The sequence below is a fragment of the Ovis canadensis genome, chromosome 7 (assembly GCF_042477335.2).
Source record: "Ovis canadensis isolate MfBH-ARS-UI-01 breed Bighorn chromosome 7, ARS-UI_OviCan_v2, whole genome shotgun sequence".
Classification (NCBI taxonomy): Eukaryota; Metazoa; Chordata; class Mammalia; order Artiodactyla; family Bovidae; genus Ovis; species Ovis canadensis.
This window is the reverse complement of record NC_091251.1, coordinates 110,428,198-110,449,793: the sequence shown is the minus strand read 5'-3', so window position 1 is coordinate 110,449,793 and position 21,596 is coordinate 110,428,198. Positions and strand designations below refer to the sequence as shown.

The following is a 21,596-nucleotide window of genomic DNA, read 5'->3' as shown; positions in this document are numbered from 1 at the left end:
GAATCTGTAAAAAGAATCGGTTAGGTGAATACAGCTACTCAGGACCTCTGTGTTTGTGACTGATGATGCTAAAGCGGGGGTTTTTGAGGTTGGCGGACTGCTTGTGTAGGGTGTGTAAGAGCTGGTGAAGTAGCAGGGACCCTGAGGCTATGTGAAGAGTCATGAGATTTTCTCAGTAATTGCAGGGATTTGAGAAGGAGCTGGGGCTTCCTAGGTAGCCCCATGGTAAGAAACCCACTGCCAGTGCAGGAGACATAAGAGACGTGGGTTTGATCCCTGGCTCAGGATATATCCCCTGGAGTAGGAAATGGCAACGCACTCCAGTACTCTTGCCTAGAGAATCCCCTGGACAGAGGAGCCTGGCGGGCTACAGTCCATAGGCTTGCAAAGAGTCAGATATGACTGAGGCAACTTAGCACGCACGCATCCAAAAAGGAGCTAGATTGGAATTTTAGAAGGATCATCTGGCTCTGGCCTGGTGGGGAGGGGTCCCCTGCAGAAAGCTGCGGGAGAGGTAACTGCTTTTGACATGACACCTGGGAGAGGCGAACCACTCTGAAGGAGTGGGTCCAGACAATAGGATTTAAAGCACTTGGCCCAGGATAAAGGAGATATTTTGGGAACTGCAGCTGCTTATATTATTTTTAATCCTAAAGGGAGGGAAAAAAAATCTTCCCTTTTAAAAGTGCTGTGAGTCAGTTGTAGTGAGATGGAGGATCCTAGGGTCTGCCAAGTGTCGCATATTAACACATATATACAGAATCTAGAAAAATGGTCCGGATGAACCTCTTTGCTGGGCGGGAGTAGAGATGCAGACGTAGACAAGGGGCTTGTGGACACTGCAGGGGGAGGGGAGGGTGGGACGAATGGAGGGAGTAGCTCTGATGTGTGTACCCGCCGTGCGTGAAGCAGAGCGCTCGAGGGACACTGCTGCCCAGCACAGGGGGCTCAGTGCCCTGGGATGACCCGGGGGTGGCGTAGGGGTCGGAGGGGGGGGTCATGCACACTTATGACTGATTCATGTTGTTGTATGGCAGAAGCTAGCCTTGGAAAGCCATTATCCTCCAGTTTAAAAAAAAAAAAAGTGCTCTAGCTAATTTAAATTGTGTGGGAAAAACTCAGGGCAGGAGACAAGTAACATGTGTTACTCAAGAAGCATTTCAGAACCAAAGAACCCCAGGCATGGCTGTGCACCTTTCAGCCTTGACCGTGGAGTCAAGAGAACTGAGTCCATCTTGCCAACACGGCGGAGTCTGGGGTCTGTTGGGAGAACCAGGAGGTAGGCAGCTCTGGCTCTCAAACGATGAGCAGGCTTGTGGGAGATGCCCAGGCTGGTCAGCTCAGCATGTGCAGGAAATAGTTCTGGTTCTCGGCTCTCCGTGCTGTGAGGCTGAGTGAGAGTTCATTTCCCTGCAGAAATAAAGGCACCCTGCCTGCTACCAGAAGTAACCTATGATGCCCAGGAATTCTGGAACAGAGGCTTTGTTGAAAAGAGCTTACTGGAAGCCAGGGAGAGAAAAATGGTCTATGAGAAGACCATTAGTGAGCAGCAGGATAATAGTATGTGACAGTAATCAGCTCATTGAACACACGCTGGCTGAGACATCTTGCAGGCTAGGCTTTGGCAATGACCCTGGGAGGGGAATGGAAGCCGTGCCTTGGTGCTCCTCCTTTCCTCTCTGATTCTTTCTAGTTCTTCCTCTTGTTGTTCCGTCCCTCAGTCATGTCCATTTCTTTGTGACCCCATGGACTGCAGCACACCAGCCCTCCCTGTCCATCACCATCTCCCAGAGCTTGCTCAAACTCATGTCCATTGGGTCGGTGATGCCATGCAACCATCTCATTCTCTGTCATCCCCTTCTCCTCCCACCTTCAATCTTTCCCGGCATCATAGTCTTTTCCAATGAGTTGGCTCTTCCCATCAGGTGGCCAGAGTATTGCACCTACAGCTTCAGCATCAGTCCTTCCAATGAGTCTTCAGGGTTGACTTCCTTTAGGATTGACTTGTTTGATCTCCTTGCTGTCCGAGGGACTCTCAAGAGTCTTCTCCAGCACCACAGTTCAAAAGCATCAATCGTTTGGTGCTCAGCCTTCTTTATGGTTCAACTCTCACATCCATACATGACGACTGGAGAAACCATAGCTTTGACTGTTCGAACCTTTGTTGGCAAAGTGATGTCTCTGCTTTTTAGTACACTGTCTAGGTTGGTCATAGCTTTTCTTTCAAGGAGCAATGTCTTCTAATTTCCTGGCTGCAGTCACCATCTGCAGGAGATGGTTTTGGATTTTCTTTGGGGTTTTGATCTCCTTCCTCTGCTGTGTCTGACATGTTGCTCCCTCAAGCACCATCTTTTGTTCTCTCCTCATTCTGTGTCTCCCTCTGGACCATTGCATCCAGGTCTGTGTCTTCAATCCCACCTCTGTTCTCATCACTCTCAAACCTAGGCTTCCAGCTAGATTTTGCCCCTGAGTTCCAGGCTCCTCAGCCTAATGTCTACTGGATATGGTAACCTGGATAGACCACAGAAGCCGCAGACAGGCCTTTTCTGTGCTGGAGAACACCACACTCTTAAAACCAGGTGCCCGGGTGTTATCCTCAACCCCGCATCTCCACAATCTCTGTCAATCACTAGGACCCATAGATTTTACTTCCTTATCTCTGAGCCCTGCCCTCCATCCCTTCTGCTTCTGCCTGAGTTGAGACCTCAGTGCTAAGAGCCTCATTCTTCAGGCCTGTCTGCTGGTGAAGTTCCCTGACTTTGTGCTACTCCCGCTTAGAAATACAACCAGAGATTTGGGGAAGATCAGTAGAAAGCAATAGAACGGGAAAGACTAGAGATCTCTTCAAGAAAATTAGAGATACCAAGGGAACATTTCATGCAAAGATGGGTCCAGTAAGGAAAGAAATAGTAGGGACCTAACAGAAGCAGAAGAGATTAAGAAGAGGTGAAAGAATACACAGAAGAACTGTACAAAAAAAGATCTTCACAACCCAGATAACCATGACAGTGTGATCACCCACCTAGAACCAGACATCCTGGCATGTGAAGTCAAGTGGGCCTTAGGAAGCATCACTACAAACAAAACTAGTGGAGATGATGGAATTCCAGTTGAGCTATTTCAAATCCTAAAAGATGATGCTGTGAAAGTGCTGCACTCAATATGCCAGCAAATTTGGAAAACTCAGCAGTGCCCACAGGACTGGAAAAGGTCAGTTTTCATTCCAGTCCCGAAGAAAAGCAATGCCAAAGAATGCTCTAATTACCACACAACTGCACTCATCTCACACACTAGTAAAGTGATGCTCAAAATTCTCCAAGCCAGGCTTCAACAGTACATAAACTGTGAACTTCCAGGTATTCAAGCTGGATTTAGAAAAGGCAGAGGAACCAGAGATCAAATTGCCAACATCCGCTGGATCGTTGAAAAAGCAAGAGAGTTCCAGAAAAGCATTAACTTCTGCTTTATTGACTACGCCAAAGCCTTTGACTGTGTGGATCACAATAAACTGTGGAAAATTCTGAAAGAGAGGGGAATACCAGACCACCTGACCTGCCTCCTGAAAAATCTGTATGCAGGTCAAGAAGCAACAGTTAGAACTGGACATGGAACAACAGACTGGTTTCAAATTGGGAAAGGAGTACGTCAAGGCTGTATATTTTCACCCTGCTTATTTAACTTCTATGCAGAGTACATCATGAGAAAAGCTTGGCTGGATGAAGCGCAAGCTGGCATTAAGATTGCTGGGAGAAATATCAATAACCTCAGATACGCAGATGATACCACCCTTATGGCAGAAAGTGAAGAGGAACTAAAGACCCTCTTGATGAAAGTGAAAGAGGAGAGTGAAAAAGTTGGCTTAAAACTCAACATTCAGAAAACTAAGATCATGGCATCTGGTCCCATCACTTCATGGGAAATAGATGGGGGAAACAATGGAAACAGTGGCAGACTTAATTTTTTTGGGCTCCAAAATCACTGCAGATGGTGACTGCAGCCATGAAGACGCTACAAAGACACTTACTTCTTGGAAGAAAAGCGTTGAACAACCTAGACAGCACATTAAAAAAAGGAGAGATCACTTTGCTGACAAAGGTCCATCCAGTCAAAGCTATGGCTTTTCCAATAGTCATGTATGGATGTGAGAGTTGGACCATAAAGAAAGCTAAATGCTGCAGATTTGATGCTTTTGAACTGTGGTGTTGGAGAAGACTCTTGAGTGTCCCTTGGACTACAAGGAGATCCAACCAGTCCATCCTAAAGGAAATCAGTCCTGAATATTTGTTGGAAGGACTGATGCTGAAATTGAAATTCCAATACTTTGGCCACCTGATGCAAAAAACTAACTCATTGAAAAAGACCCTGATGCTGGGAAAGATTGAAGGTGGGAGGAGAAGGGGATGACAGAGGATGATATGGTTGGATGGCATCACCAACTCGATGAACATGAGTTTGAGCAAGCTCAGGGAGTTGGTGATTGACAGGGAAGCCTGGTGTGCTGCAGTCCATGGGGTCGTAAAGAGTTGGATATGACTGAGTGACTGAACTGATCTGAACTGCCTGGGGAGAAAGGATTTGCTGACTAGCCCTGAGAAGAAAGTCAGTGGTTTCTGAGCCCCAAATGAGTTCGGCAACCTTTGTTTTCTTCTCAGGCTGGGAGTGCACTACGGGGGCAGGGGTCGGTCTTTGAGTCCTGAAACCTGAATGTATGCTGTTTGGTCCTAGCCAGAGAGCCCCAGGAAGGCTGACTGGAGAGAAATTCTGCCTGCCTGGTACCAGAGAGGTGATTCACCAAGGGCGATTCATGGCATTCAACAGGGTTTGTTGTTTTTAACCCCCAAAACATTTTGCATGCATGAATAGAAGAGAACCTTCTAGCCTTTAGTGAACAAGAAAGCTCAGAACTGAGCATTTGGAGCACGGTGAAGTGAATACTTCTCTGTCTCCCTTCTAGTCCTCCCTTGGCAATTGAACAAACCTTGAAGAGCTCTCCTTGGACTACTTGCTTTCTGAGAACTTGAGAAACTTGACTCAGAATGTGTGTCTGTGGGAATACAACCACCACCACCACCAGTCGTACCAAATTCAACGCACTCCACGGTTAAACTTTCTTCTGGGCACGTGTGTGAACTTGATGTCATAAATGCTGGCGTCAGGCAGATTTATGGATGAATGGATGAATGAATTGAGAAATGAGCAAACTGTAACGTGGAGCCTTCCAGCTGTAGGTACGGTGCTAAACTCCACATTGAGATACAGAGAAAGTCTCAAGAGGAACGATTGGGGGCTGGGCAGTCAGGGAGGACTTCTTGGAGGTGGTGATGCATGAAGTGAGTGTTGAAGTGTGAGGGGCCGTTGGCCAGATAAAGAGTGGGGGAGAGAAAGGGAGTGATAAGCAAGACCTGTTCCTCTGGGCTTGGCGTGCAGGGGCCTGGGTGCTGCTGGATTTGACTGGGGGAAAGGTTGTGTGTAGGGTGTGGTAGCCAGAGTCTAGGGAGACAGGCAAGCACCAGGTCCCAGAAGGGAGTCTTCCTGCAAGCCACAGCGTCTGCATATTCTGAAGCTCCGTGGTGCCTGGAGAGGAGCTTGGGTGTGCGGTGGACGTGATCAGAGCCACAACCCAGAGAGCGCCCCCTGGAGGACCGGAGGCTGCCGCTGGGGTTCAGGTGCGAGGAGGCAGGGACAGAGCTGAGTCAGGGTGGCAGCGGGTTCTTCCCTCCTTCTGCCTCCCCTTTTAAACCTTCTTCCTCATCTTGGCTCCTGTCTCTAAAGGATCCCAATGTCACAACGCCTTGGTCCCTTCCACCTGACAACACATGCTGGAGTTTTCAAGAAGGACTAGAAGGAGAGGGCAGTGATTAGACCTGGGGTGAGACCCTTGTCTGGGGCAGGATTTTGGAGACATGGCTTGGTCCTTTAGTGTGTCTAGGCTGAGCATCACTACGTCTTTTTTTTTTTTTTTTGAATTTTTATTGGAGTAATGGAGTATAGTTGATTTATAGCGTTGTGTTCATTTCTGCCGTACAGCAAAGTGAATCAGTTTTACATATACATTTACCAACTTTTTCTTTAAGCTTCTTTCTCCACGTGGGTCATTGTAGAGCACTGAGCAGAGTTCCCTGTGCTCTAGAGTAGGTTCTTCTTAGTTGTCTCTTTCATATATAGCAGTGTCTGTGGCCCCATCTCCCAGTTTATCCCGTCCCCCTTCTTACCCCTGGTAATTATAAGTGTGTTTTCTACATCTGTGCCTCTATTTCTGTTTTGCAGCTAAGTTCATTTGTACCCTTTTTAAAGACTCCACATATAGGTGATGTCATATGATATCTGTCTTTCTCTGTCTGACTCAGTGCACTCAGTACGACAATCTCTGGGTCCATCGATGTGGCTGCAGATGGCATTATTTCATTCTTTCCTTATGACTGAGTAATATTCCATTGCATATATTTTTATCTTCTATCTTATCTCCATTCCTCTGCTGATGAATATTTAGGTTGCTTCCGTGTTCTGACTATTGTAAATAGCACTGCAATGAACACTGAGATGCATGTATCTTTTCAAATGATGGTTTTCTCCACACATATGCCCAGCAGTGGAATTGCTGGGTCGTGTGGTAGTTCTCTGTTTAGTTTCTTTTAAGGAATCTCCACACTGTTCTCCATAGTGGCTGTGCCAACTTACATCCCCACCAGCAGTGTAGGAGGGTTCCCTTTTCTCCACACCCTCTCCAGTATTTGCTCTTTGATTTTTTTGGTGATGGCCATTGTGACTGGGGGGAGGTTGCACCTCGCTGTAGTTTTGATCTGCATTTCTTGCGTAACTGCTGAGTCGCTTCAGTCGTGTCTGACTCTGTGCGAACCCATAGATGGCAGCCCACGAGGCTCCGCCGTCCCTGGGATTCTCCAGGCAAGAGTGCTAGAGTGGGTTGCCATTGCCTTCTCCAATGCATGAAAGTGAAAAAAGAAAGTGAAGTCACTCAGTTGTGTCTGACTCTTAGTGACCCCATGGACCGCAGCCTACCAGGCTCCTCCGTCCATGGGATTTTCCAGGCAAGAGTACTGGAGTGGGGTGCCATTGCCCTCTCCTCTCTCGTAACTAGACTTTAAAACCAAGACTGTTAGAGCGATCATCGCTGCGTTCTCACCAGGGCCAGCTGGATCATGTTTAAGGTGGAGCTGTCACGTGGGAACAGGACAAGCCAGGCTTGGCTGCCAGGGTGCCTGAGATTAGAGGCAGCACACGCATCCTGTCGGCTCTTCTCAGAAGCGGTCACCGGCTGCTGTGACGGCTGTTCCTCCTCTCTCCTCGCCTCTGCCCATCCCTCCCCTCTGCCCATCCCTCCCCTCTGGTGCAGCCAGGGAAACCTTTCGGGGACTCGAGGCTCAGCTTTCCCTGGGGCTCTTTGGAAACTCTGAGCTGCGTGTGCCGATGGCCCTGGAGCAGAGCCAGGCCTGGCGGGGGTCGTGGTTGCAGAGGGGAAGCGGGTGTCCCCGGCCTGCACCCCGTGTGTTGCGATCACAGCTTTGTGTGGGTTGCCAGGCACAGTCCTGTTGCTGCATGACAGGGGTACCTCCCAGGTGGCTGCATTTTTTTTTTTTTTTAATGCCGTGGGTGCCATTTGGCCCAGGTGCAGGCACTGGGGGTTAGGGGTCTGAAGCTGGATCCCTGCTTACCAGCTTGTGACAGGCTCGTCGGCGTCACCTCTCCTGGCCTCAGCTCCTCACCTGTCCGTGGGGGATAGATCGTGACCCCTGCCCTGCACAGGTTTTGTGAAGGTGCGCTCAGTTCACTTGGGCATCAGATCTCTGTCCGCTCTCCCATTAGATCTGAAAGCAAGGAGGTGTCTTATTCATTTATCCATCCCCAGTGCCAAGCGTGGGGCCCGGCAGACTCTTGTGTTTGTCGACTGAACCTATGAATGGATTATGCAGTTAAGCATATGGGGCAAGGGGAAGCCTGAATAAAACAAAATTAATAAGAACTTGTTCAGACGAGGAGAGTCCCACGTGTGCCCCCGCATCCTCCCACAGTTAGGTTAAAAAGACGGCATGAGCTACCATTTGTGAGGAAGCATTTTAATATGAAGATTAACTGCAGGGACACTGTCTTCCCGCATTTTCTGTCTCATCAAGTCTAGACGGCACTTTTGTTGCCAAATCCCTTTCTGCTGAAGCGGTGACGTATGACTGGCGATGACTTTATATGTTAGGTGTCAGTGGCTCAGTTGTGTCTGACTCTTTGTGGCCCCGTGGACTGTACCCACCAGGCTCCTCTGTCCTTGGGATTCTCCAGGCCAGAACACTGGAGTGGGCTGCCAGTTCCTTCTGCAGGGCATCTTCCCGACCCAGGCATTGAAGCCGGGCCTCCTGCATCGCAAGTGGAAGCTTTACCACCGAGCCACCAGGGAAGCATCCATTATTGACACATTTTAGATGAAAGTGCTTTTTCCAACTGGGATTTCTTTTAATTTTTTTAACCTTCCAATTTTATTGAGCTGTAATTCACATACAGAACTGTGCGGGGTTAAGGTACACAGCGAAATGGTGCAACTTACATACATTATGAAGTGATCACCATGATAAGTTTAGTGAACATCCATCATCTCATGTAGATGCAGCGTAAAAGAAATAGAAAAAAAAAAGTTTTTTTTTCCCATATGATGAGAACTCTTAGGATTTACTCCTTCATGTATAATATAGGGTAGAGACTCATTTTTAAACATTAACTTTGTTTTCAGTTCAGTTCAGTTCAGTTGCTCAGTCGTGTCCGACTCTTTGTGGCCCCGTGAATTGCAGCACGCCAGGTCTCCCTGTCCATCACCAACTCCCGGAGTTCACTCAAGCTCATGTCCACTGAGTCGGTGATGCCATCCAGCCATCTCATCCTCGGTCGTCCCCTTCTCCTCCTGCCCCCAGTCCCTCCCAGCATCAGGGTCTTTTCCAATGAATCAACTTTTCGCATGAGGTGGCCAAAGTGTTGGAGTTTCAGCTTCAGCATCACTTTTTCCAATGAACACCCAGGAATGATCTCCTTTAGAATGGACTGGTTGGATCTCCTTGCAGTCCAAGGGACTCTCAAGAGTCTTCTCCAACACCACAGTTCGAAAGCATCAGTTCTTTGGCGCTCAGCTTTCTTCACAGTCCAACTCTCACATCCATACATGACCACAGGAAAAACCATAGCGTTGACTAGACGGACCTTTGTTGGCAAAGAAATATCTCTGCTTTTCAATATACTATCTAGGCTGGTCATAGCTTTCCTTCCAAGGAGAAAACATCTTTTGATTTCATGGTTGCAGTCACCATCTGCAGGAATTTTGGAGCCCCAAAATAAAATCTGACACTATTTCCACTGTTTCCCCATCTATTTCCCATGAAGTGATGGGACCAGATGCCATGATCTTCGTTTTCTGAATGTTGAGCTTTAAGCCAACTTTTTCACTCACCTCTTTCACTTTCATCAAGAGGCTTTTTAGTTCCTCTTCACTTTCTGCCCTAAGGGTGGTATCATCTGCATATCTGAGGTTATTGATATTTCTCCCAGCAATTTCTCTTGATTCCAGCTTGTGCTTCTTCCAGTCCAGCGTTTCTCATGATGCACTCTGCATAGAAGTTAAATAAGCAGGGTGACAGTTTTGTTTTAGAATTATGTAAACTGTTTACATGTTTCAAAGTGAAGTCTCTGACTTTTTTTTTTTTTTTTACTTTTTCCCTGGAATTTCCTTTTTTCCTAGCTTTCTGTTCCTACACTCCAGAGGAGAACTGACTTTGAGGTCAGGTTATTCTAATTTGAATCCTGGCTCCGCCACTGTCTAGCCACCTGACCTGGGCTTCGCTCTTTAAGCTGTCTGGGTCTCAGTTCCGTTGTCTGTGAAATGGGTATGCCTGATCACCGTGAGACCCCACGCAGGCCTCCAGCGGGAGGGCATATGACTGAGCAAGGGCCCGGTTGCTCTCTGATACACGCTGCGGGCCTGCCTCCCGTGGACCGCTTCCAGCCAGGGGTCAGGGCAGCAGGGACCCTAATGGAGGTCTCTTCTCAGGATGCAGGACCCTGAGGATGGCTGACTCGGGCTCAAGAGCTCCTTGTCAGCCGTGCTCAGCCTTCCTTAGGCCTCGGGTGGTCCAGAACTCCCTCACCCACCCTTCCTTCCCACTCTGCCTCAGCGGGATCAGACTCACAGTGTGCCTGCCGGCCCTCCTCGCCTCTGACTGTGTTTCCCTTAATAAAATCCACGCCCATGTCATCCCCGCTTGGCATCTGCTTCTAGGAGGACCTGGGCTCACGCAGGGTGAGAGTACCGCATGGGACGATGTAAACAGTGTTCATCGGAGCGACGGGTGCAGAGCCAGGGTGCAGGAAGGGCCAGGGGCTCCTGCACCCGCGCCGCCACCGCCGCCGTCACCCGCGTCTGGCCAGCTTAGCTTCTTTGGTGGCTCTGGGCACAGAGAGCTCCGGGGCAGGTCGCAGCTCACACGGCAACTTAGAGCGAGAGCAGCTGTGGTTTCTGAGCAGAACAGGTGGGTAAATGACAGCATCCTTTGTGGGTGTCTGTATATATAGCCCGGGGCTTCCCAGGTGGCGCTAGCGGGAAAGACCCCGCCTGCCAACGCTGCAGACCTGAGATGCAGGTTTGAGCCCTGGGTCGGGAAGATCCCCTGGAGGAGGGCACAGCAGCCCACTCCAGTACTCTTTCCTGGAGAATCCCAAGGACAGAGGAGCCTGGTGGGCTACAGTGCATGGGGCCACACAGAGCCGGACACGACTGCAGCAACTTAGCACGCACACATATGTAGTCCGTATGCAAAGCCATGATTTTTCGAGTAGTCGTGTATAGATGTGAGAGTTGGACTATAAAGAAAGCTGAGCACCGAAGAATTGAAGCTTTTGAACTGGGGTGTCGGAGAAGACTCTTGCAAGTCCCTTGGACTGCAAGGAGATTCAACCAGTCCATCCTAAAGAAGATCAGTCCTGACTATTCATCAGAAGGACTGATGCTGAAGCTGAAACTCCAATACTTTGACCACCTGATGCGAAGAGCTGACTCATTGGAAAAGACTGATGTTGGGAAAGATTAAAGGCAGGAGGAGAAGGGGACGACAGAGGATGAGATGGCTGGATGGCATCACTGACTCAATGGACATGAGTTTGAACAAATTCCGGGAGATGGTGATGGACAGGAAAGTCTGGTGTGCTGCAGTTCATGGGTTGGACACGCAGCGTTGGACACGACTGAGTGACTGAACAACAGCAACGGTCTTTCCAACTCAAGGTCTTTAGCTTAATCATATCTGCAGCGTTCCTTTTGCTACGTAAAGTAGTGTATTCATTGCTCCCAGGGATGCGAACAGGGGCATCTTTGGGGGCTATTATTTTACTGACCACAGAACAAGCAGGGGAGAAATAGAGGAGGTGCTTCAAGAAGTGATGTTGTTCCCACCAAATCTTGGCTTTCTCTGCCCATCAGCGCTGAACAAAAATTACTGATACAGAATTTGGAAGAAATAGAAAGATGACTTTAGGCCTCAGCTGGCAGAGGGGGAAACACAGCAGGCTAGTTAGTGCCTTAAGAACTGTGACCCCCTCCTGGGGGAACTGAGACACTGTGTACAGCCTGGGTCTCATGGTTTCAGGGAAAACGATAAGGCTCAAAGTAATGAAGGTCTTACCTTCTTGTGTGCGTGCCAAGTTGCTTTAGTCTCGCCTGACTCTTTGCAACCCCATGGACTGTAGTCCACCAGGCCCCTCTGTTCGCGATTCTCCAGGCAAGAAGGCTGGAGTGGGTTGCCATGCCCTCCTCCAGGGGATCTTCCCGACCCAGGGATTGAACTCATGTCTCTTGAGGCTCCCGAATTGCAGGCAGATTCTTTACTGCTGAGCCACCAGGGAAATCCCTTCTTCTTCTGCTTGCTTTGTTTAAAATATCACAGCTGGTGTCAGCTGGTTGGGTTCGTTTGTCTCTGGTTTATTGTCCTGTGGCCTTCTTTCTGAAATGCAAAAAGCTACAAAGAGTGGTCTGCAAAGGGAGCGCAGGGAAGGCACAGGATGAAATCAGCATGGAGGTAAATGGTGATCGGTGCAGGATGCAGCTCAACGCAGAGTTAGGCTAGTTTTGAGGAGAGCCAACTTAGTTATAGACTACAGATTAGGAACAAAGTAAAACCTAGGAGTGATGAGGCCTATTCTCTTTATATTCTTTGTCCTCAATAAAGGGAAAGAAGAGAAAGAAAATCCCATTTCTGAAAGCAAAACTCATTCCTCTTTCTTCCTTTTCATTGCAACAATATGGAACACCAGACTTACGGGTCAGGAGGTGGGTGAAAGTGGAAGCGAGGAGGTCACTGGTGAGGCGTCTGGATTGGACCGAGCAGGGTGTGACAGTGGAGTGGGTGAGGCTGTGGCCACGGCGATGGGGAGAGGTGCCAGGGACGGAGACACAGTGAGGAGGCCGAGTGAATGGGAGATGAGGGCAAGATGGAAAGAAAGCGGCCCCGGACAAGGCTGGGCATCTCTGTGGCAACAAGGGCAGGTGCAAATCTCAAATCTGAGTGTAATGTCTTTAGGGGAGGTTGCCTGTGTGCTGATTCGATTCAGTCATGTCACACTCTTTGCGACCCCATGGACTGCAGCCCACCAGGCTCCTCTGTCCAAGGGATTTCCCAGGCAAGAACACTGGAGTGGGTTGCCATTTCCTATGCCAGGGGATCTTCCTGACCCAGGGGTCAAAGCTGCATCCCTCGTATCTCCTGCCTTGGCAGGTGGATTCTCTTACCACTGGGCCACCTGAGAAGCCCCTCATTTAAGATCAGTGTTGCCTTATTGATTTTCTATCTGTATGATCTGTGTATCAGTCTAGGTTAAAGCACCCTACTATTACAGTATTGTCAATTTCTCTTGTTACGTGCATTAATAGTTGCTTTACATATTTAGATGCTCTTGTAGTGGGTACATGGATGTCCATGAGTGTAATGTCCTCTTCTTGTATTGATTCACTTATCATTCTGTAATGCCCTTCCTTGCCTTTCCCTACGACTTTGTTTTCAAGTATATTTCGTCTGACCTGGGTATTGCTGCCTCTACTTGCTTGTTGCGATTAGCATGACATTTGTCTTTCACTCCCTCACTTTGAGTCTCCATCTCTCTTTGGTTCTGCAGTAAGTCTCTTGTAAGCAGCTTATAAATAGGTCTTGTTTTCTTATCCAATCAGTCACCCTGTGTCTTTCAATTGGAGCATTTAGTTCAGGGACATTTATAGTAACGATGTGTATGTACTCGTTGTCATTTTATTGCTTGCTTTCTGGTTGTTTTGATCGTTCTTTCTCGTTCTTTTAGTTCCCTTGCTTGTTTGATGATTTTCTTTCCTGGTATGCGTGTGTTCTTTTCTCTCTTGTTTTTGTGTATGGTAAGTGTTGCCTTGTGGTTACCATGGGATTCTTATATGTTGGCCTGCAACTGTGTCTATTAGTTTTAAACAGATAGTCCTCTAAGTTCAACCGCAGCCTAAAAAACCTGTTTACTTCTCTGTCACACATTTTTTGTTGTTGTTGATGTAATATTTTGCATTTTCATGTTTATCCCTCTACTGATTATTGTAGTTATACTTGATTTTACAATGGTTTTTTGTCCTTTAATCATCATACTAGCTTACTTGGGTGGTTGATCCTCAGACTTCATTATGTACTCTCCTTTACTAATGAGATTTCCACCCCCGCCCTTATCTATAGATACTTCTTGTTGTAGTATTTTCTTTTCTGCTTAGAGAAGACCCTTTAACCTTCCTTTTAGGGTTGGTTTAGTGTTGATGAACTCTTTCAGTTTTTGCTTATCTGAGAAGTTCTTTGTCTCTCCTCCAATTCTAATTGATAATCTTGCTGGGTAGAGTGTTCTAGGTTGCAGGTTTTTCCCTTCCTGCACTTTGAATATGCCATGACGCTCCCTTCTTTCCTACAAAGTTTCTACAGAAAAATCAGCTGATAGGCTTCTGGGGGATCCCTTGTCTATGACTGTTTTTTTTTTTTTTTTTTTTGCTTGCTGTCTTTAGAATTCTCTCTTTGTTTTGCTGTTTTACTTATGTTATATCTTGGTGTCTGTCTGTTTGGGTTCATCTTGTTTGAGACCCTCTGTTCTTCCTGCAGTTGGATGTATGTTTCCTTCTTTAGATTTGGAAAGTTTTCAGTCGGAATTTCATACAATGTATTTTCAGCCCCCTTCTCTCTGTCTCTTCCCAATGTGAACGTTGGTACACTTGACGTTATCCCAGAGATCTCTCAGGCTGCTCTCACTTTAGAATGCGCTTTTCTTCGGCTGTTCTGGGTGACTCCTACTGTTCTGCCTTCCAGATCCCTTGTGCGTTTTTCTGTGCCACCGGGTCTGCTGTTACGTCCTAGCGTGTTTTTATTTCAGTTATTGTTTTCTTTGGTTCTGAGTGGTTCCTTTTCACATTTTGTCATTCCCTGTTAAAATTCTCATTGTGTTCCTCTATTCTTTTCCCTAATTCAGTTAGTATTCTCATTACTCATGCTCTGAAGTTTTCATTTGCTAAATCACTTATTTTGGTTTCAGGAATTATCTTTTCAGGGGTTTTGCTCTTGCTCTTCCAGTGGAGACAAGCTCCCCTGCCCTCTCACTTTCCTTATCTCTCCATCTTTACGAAATTGGGGAAGGTAGTTGCCCACTGCTGCTCGTGTTGGAGCGCTCCTGTTGGACCTGTGTCTGCCCAGTGGCTTGGGTGGAAGAGCTGGATGTGATGGGAACACAAGTGACCTCTTTCCTCGGGTTGTGCTGGCAGCTGCCGCCTTGGTAGGAGGCGCGAGTGGAGACGGAGGGGCTGGCCGGCTGGGGCTCCTGTGCGAGTGCCCGCCGCCACTCCGTGGTGGGCGCGGGGCAGGGTCAGCCTCCGGGTTCTTAAAGCAGAGTCGCTGCGGGCTGAGCTGCAGGGCTATGGGGTTTGAACCACTCACTTCCCAGGGAGAGTCTTCTCCCAGTTTAATCTCTGTTCTCCTCTGAGCACCCTCCCAGGGGCACAGCTCACAGGGGAGGTGAGTTCCATGTCCTCCACCTATTCCTGCATCTTGATCTGAGAGGCGCTGTGTTTGAGTTTGGAGCCTTCTGCCGTATCATGGCACCCCACTCCAGTACTCTTGCCTGGAAAATCCCGTGGATGGAGGAGCCTGGTAGGCTGCAGTCCATGGGGTCCCAAAGAGTCCCACACTGAGCGACTTCACTTTCACTTTCTTGCATTGGAGAAGGAAATGGCAACCCACCCACTCCAGTGTTCTTGCCTGGAGAATCCCAAAGACGGGGGAGCCTGGTGGGCTGCCGTCTATGGGGTCACACAGAGTCGGACACGACTGAAGCGACTTAGCAGCAGCAGCCGTGTAGGAAGCTCACCCTTCTTTTGTGACCATACACTTCAAGAAAAGAACTTTTAAACTTGCCAGATGCTCATATCTTCTATACACTTGGTATCACCTAGCCCTCAGTGCTTGGACAAATCTGCTGGGTATCCTTTTCCTACTTCCTGTCCAGATTGAACAGTACACTTTTCTTTCTCAAATATGGTGGTTTACTGTCTATGTTGAAAGTGAAAGTCACGCAGTCGTGTCCGACTCTTTGCAACTCCACGGACTGTACAGTCCATGGAATTCTCCAGGCCAGAATACTGGAGTGGGTAGCTGTTTCCTTCACCAGGGGATGTTCCCAATCCAGGGATCACACCCAGGTCTCCCGCGTTGCAGGTGGATTCTTTACCAGCTGAGCCACAAGGGAACCCTAGGAACACTGGAGAGGGTAGCCTATCCGTCTCCAGCGGATCTTCCCCACCCAGGAATCAAACTGGGGTCTCCTGCATTGCAGGCGGATTCTTCACCAACTGAGCTACCAGGGAAGCCGTAGTCTATCTCACACGTTGCTTAACAAGAAAACTGAGGGAGGAGCTCAACGATAAATAACAGAGACATGGCTTTCAGATTTGGACCCTTGTAGAGAAATATACACATTTCAGACTCAATTATTATTATTGAAACCTGGAACCCCTGGTGCTCAGCTTTTGTCATTCAAGCAGACACCTAGCAACTGGTTGCATTCCCTCGCTGCGGGCTTGGTGAGCCCTCCCATTTGACAGCCGGCTTGAAAGACCTCTGCGCGGTGGCATGATGTGGGGTGTGTGTTTATAAACGAACTCTCTTCTCCCTCTCGCCCGCCCCGTTTCCCAGTGGCCGTTCCTGCAGCAGCGCCCCCGGCGTGCCCGCCCAAGGCCGCCGCTAACGGGGCTCCGCCGGCGCCTCGCCTCGCCGTGTCCTCCCGAGCCGCGGTCGTAGCCAGGATGGAAGGCGCGGCCCAGGGGGGCCTGCAGACCGTCATGAAGTGGAAGACAGTGGTTGCCATCTTCGTGGTCGTGGTGGTCTACCTCGTCACGGGTGGTCTCGTCTTCCGGGCGTTGGAGCAGCCCTTTGAGAGCAGCCAAAAGAACACTATCGCCTTGGAGAAGGCGGAATTCCTGCGGGATCATATCTGTGTGAGCCCCCAGGAGCTGGAGACGCTGATCCAGGTGAGCAGGAAGGGGTGCGCCATCGCCTTGCCCGCGGGGGGAGAGGGCAGCCTGGACATCTGTCTTTCTGGCTCACTGAGCCTTGCCTTTGGTCGAGATGCTTCTGGTGGTGAGGGGGACCTCTCTGGGAGGTGACGTTTGAGTGGAGACCTGTGACAGTGTGCGGGAGAGGGGTCCCCCAGACCACACAGCAGCAGGTGGTGTTCTGCATCACCTGCTCCGGGATGTGGTGCTCAGCGGCTGCAGCAGGCTGAGGGCTTTGGATTGTCACGTTCAAGGCCCCTTACGTAGGCTGATTAACCGTTACATCTGTGTGAGATGCTGGGTAAGAGGGTGGCCTGGAAGTCAGAGAAAGAATTTTAAGCAAGTAGGGATGTCTTAACCTGTCCCAGGTGAGTGAGAATGGAGCAAAGGCCACCAGAAGTGGGATGGGGAGGCCGCGAGAGACTTGGAGCGGTTTTGGTGGCTTTGTGAGGATGAAGCAGTAAGCACATCTATAACAGGGATGAGCAAGGTGCTTTTTCGAAAATTCACTGTGTGTCAGGCACCGTGCTGGGGCCTCTCTGTACTTTGGATAGGAAGGAAAAAATACTAAAAAAAAAAAAAAAATGGAGGTAGAGAACTTTGGCCTCCTGCCTGCCAGGAAGAGGATGCAGAGGAGGGGTGGAGTTGGCGGGGGCGAAGTGACGCTGGAAGGGAGTGTGGGGGACAGGGAGTCATCTAAGGTGGAGTGGGGAGAGAAACAGCAGGCTTGAGAAGCACCTCAGGCGGAGAGGACCGAGTCTCAGGAAGAGGACGGGGGTGCCGCTGAGAGCCCAGTTGGAGGGCTTCACTGTAGAGGTGACGGAGGGTGAAGCTTCTGAGCTGCGGTTTGGTTTCCAATCTGCACACCCTCCTGAACCATGAGGCGTAGAGGCTGGGGTTTGGTTTCCAATCTGCACACCGTCCTGAACCATGAGGCGTAGAGGCTGGGGTTTGGTTTCCCAACCTGCACACCCTCCTGAACCACAAGGCGTCCTGGTGGAGGGTGGTGACACGGAAGCAAGGGAGAGCCCCGTTTTTCTGGAGTTCTCAAGTTTTGAAGGCAGAGGGATGGAGGAGACAGCTTTCATGGTTCCTTTTGGCCCTGGTGTGACCCACATTAAATTCTAATGGTAGGAGAATGCTGGAGTGTGTAGCCTATCCCTTCTCCAGCAGATCTTCCTGACCCAGGAATCGCACTGGGGTCTCCTGCATTGAAGGTGGATTCTTTACCAACTGAGCTACCTGTGAACCCCAAGAGAAAAACGAATATCATATATCAGTGCAGGTGGGCTTCCCAGGCAGCTCAGTGATAAAGAATCCACTTGCCAATGCAGGAGTTGTAAGAGGCGTAGGTTTGATCCTTGGGTTGGGAGGATCCCCCAGAGGAGGAAATGGCAACTCACGCCAGTATTCTTGCTGGGGAAATCCCATGGACAGAGGAGTCTGGCTGGCTATAGTCCATGGGGTCACAAAGAGTCGACACAACTTAGCGACTGGGCATGAGCAGCATTTTAATGCATGCATGTAGAATCCATTAATAGAAAAACAGTAAAGATGAACCTAGTTCCAGGCCAGGAATAGAGATGCAGACCCAGCAGTGGGGAGCTGGCGGTGGGGGGTGGGATAGGAGAGGGGGGCAGAGTGGGAGGTTAGGATTGACATGCATGCCCTACCGTGTGTGAAATCGATGTGGGAAGCTGCTCTGTAACACAGGGAGCTCAACCCGGGGCTCTGTGATGGCCTAGGGTGGGGTGGGGTGGCGTGCAGTGGGCGTATATATGCATATAACGGAAACTGACACAGCATTGTAAAGCAAGCATAATTCAATACAACATTCTAATGGTCACTACACATCAGTTTGCTATAGGAGTCACAAGTCTGGGCTGGCTTCTTTATCTATTTTCAGCTCCACTGATAGGTAGGGAAATTCTGGGGCCACGTATGATCTGACCCCTTTATTGTCATTGTATTCTTTTTTTTTGTTAGTATATAATCTTTCAAATGTTTCTGTAATCTGACTTGGTGGTGGTGGTTTAGTCACTAAGTTGTGTCTGACTCTTGCGAGCTCATGGACTGTAGCCCACCAAGCTCCTCTGTCCACGGGATTTCCAGCAAGATTATTGGAGTGGGTTGCCATTTCCTTCTCCAGGGGATCTTCCCGACTCACGGATTGAACCCACATCTCCTATATTGATAGGCGGATTCTTTACCACTGAGCCACCTCAGACTTGACTCTTAAGCTTAATAAAAATATACATTTTCCTTCTGGGAATGCATATGACTTCATACTATGTCCCACAATTTTTATTAAAAAAAATAAAACCTTACAATTTAAAGAGATAAGGGCAGTGTTTCATACCACTCTTTCTTAGATGGCCTTGTCTTATTTTTTTTCTCCTTTCATGGAAACCTACTAACAGTTTTGTGATGATGAGAGTGTTGTGCTGATCTGTTTAGCACAGGTTTAAGGCTTGAATTGCTGTAAAGAATGGAGGACATAATTCTGGAGTAATTTTAAGTAAGGAATTATACATGCTGCATTGCTATGTAATGAGACTCTTTTTATTTAGTTGCAGTACATGTAATAATCTAATAGGTGGCCTGGATTGAATTTGGACTCATGCCTGAATTTTCCTTCCTTAGACAGTGAGATACTGGGGAAAGGGATCATGTCTTATTATCTTTGCATCCACATGTAGCCTCTGCATGGCTTTGCATCTGATTATTACCCAAGAGAGAAACGCTTTTGGAATGAGATATCAAATGAAGTCTCTAACACTGGTGATGCCACGAGGTATCTGAGCTTATTCGTGCATTTCTTTATCGGCTCAGTAGTTCCCTATTGTCCGTTCTTTGGTCTTTTCCTTTATGAAAGAATTCAGAGGTAGAATGAAGGCAGGATGACAGAGAGTAGTTCTGGTGTTGCCGTTAAGACCTATCCTTTGACTTCAAAGTTCCTCTGTGAAATGAGGGGTGTGTGTGTGTGTGTGTGTGTGCCCATGAGATAATTTTTATAACGATTTTAAAACCTACCTTTTGTTAGGTATCCAGTGTGAGTTAGGCACCTTCCATTCATCTTCTCATTTAATCTCTCCAATAACATTCTAAGTTGGTACTACTATACCCATTTCACAAAGAAACTGATGCTAAAAGAGGCTGAATACCTTTCCAACCATCAAAGTGGCAGAGCTGAGATTCAAAGTGAGCTTTGCCTGACTCTTCCTTGCCTCACCCAATGAGTCTTTAGCCCTTTAAGTAGTTCTTGCTTGATGATTAGCTTAATTCTCTCTTAAACATTTGCTTCATGTTAAACGCTTTCCAGAATTTTAGCAGAGTCAAAAAGCGTTGGATTTCCTTGCTCTCTACAGAAAACATTTCTTCTTTTCCCCCTCTTTATATGCATAGACTGTCAGTCCTGGATATGGGACACTTCAAGAGCTCCATCTACTGCGGTGTAAGGGTTTATACCTGTGTTTATCTGCAGTTTTTGAAGGCTAAGTAGTTAAAATGCTGAACCCATGTCAACTAAGAATCACATTACTGGGGCTTCCCTGGTGGCTCTGTGGTAAAGAATCTGCCTGCCAGTGCAGGGGACACGGGTTCAGTCCCTGGTCCAGGAAGATCCCACATGCTGTGGAGCAACTAAGCCCGTGTCCCACAACCCGGGACCATGATTCCTGAGCCTTTTGCAAGACAACTGCTGAAGCCCGTGCTCCGCTGCAAGAGAAGCCCCCGTGTCCTAGTTAGGAGGCCTGGCCCGCCGCAGCTAGAGAGAAGCCCGCACAGCCATGGAGACCCAGCGCAGCCAATAATGATAACAATAGAGAACCTAATTATTATGCACTGTCCTTCGGTTCACTGCTTCCTTCATAGGCTGTAAGTGGCAACACCTTTGGACCAGGGAGCACCCTCTCACTTTAGAGCGTCCTCTGGGCAGCGCTCTCTGGAGTGCTCATAAGAAGCACGCAGTGTAGGAGGGTTTTCAGGATGCTGGAAAAATAGTATTATTGTATCTCAGCGATACTTTTATCTAATAGGTAAAAGGTTAGATTGATGGTATTTATCTGGTGGTGTTGGGACTCTTGGCTGAATTGAGTGAACCACTCACAGAGCTAATTCGGAAGGTGTAATTCATATTATTAATAATAACAAACACAGAGTAGTTGGGACAGTTTGAGTGGCAGTCGCTCAGTCGTGTCTGACTCTGTGTTCTCCCATGGACTGTAGCCCTTCAGGCCCCTCTCTCCATGGGATTCTCCAGGCAAGAATCCTGGAGTGAAGATGCCAGTCATTGGGATCTTCCCAACCCAGGGATTGTACCTGGGTCTCCTGCATTTCAGGCAGATTCTTTACCATCTGAGCCACTGGAATAGCCTAACACCCATGAAATGCCTGGACAGCTTAAAAGAGCTATAGCTGGGGAGGGGAGTTTTTTGGAGGTACCAGGGGACTGCAGAGGAGACAGATGGGTCACCATCCCTGACCTCGATGCTGTTATGGAGGAGACTTTCTGATTAATAGATTCATCTGTGCATTCTTTACACTGCTACTGAACTTCTGTTATATCAGGTAACAGGCTAGATGTTGAGGATAGGAAACAGGAGAATAAAATGTACTTTGAGCAAGTTACACACCTCTCCATGTTTCTGTTTCATTATCAATAAAGTGTGCCTAAAACCCCTCACCCTTAGGGCATTGAGAGGATTAAATTCTGTGACTCAGGAGAAGGGCTTTGAACTGTGCTTGGCATGTGGTGAGTACTCAAAAAAAAAAAAAAAAGTAGATATTGCTACTGCTGCTGTTTATAGTGTTATTTAAGGAGCTTAGAATTGTAAGCAGTGGTTCCTAATGGGGAGTAGGTTGCTTCCGGGGAGGGGGCTCATCTGACAATGTCTGGAGACATTTTCTGTGTCCCCGCTGGAGAGACGGTGCAGGAAGTTAGTGGGAAGAGGCCGGGGATGCTGCTAAAGACCCAGCCCACTCATCACGACGGATCATCCAGTCTCACACGGCAGGAGACTGAGCA

The 21,596-nt window shown here is 48.4% G+C and overlaps 1 protein-coding gene across 1 annotated transcript in view; it reads left to right on the top strand.

Moving 5' to 3' along the window:
• KCNK10 (potassium two pore domain channel subfamily K member 10) overlaps positions 1–21,596 on the top strand; it is a 157,391-nt gene that overhangs the window by 51,827 nt on the left and 83,968 nt on the right. The window contains exon 2 of the mRNA XM_069597206.1: positions 16,212–16,546. Within this exon, the coding sequence (XP_069453307.1) occupies positions 16,212–16,546 (335 nt within the window). The remainder of the gene's footprint in view (positions 1–16,211; positions 16,547–21,596) is intronic.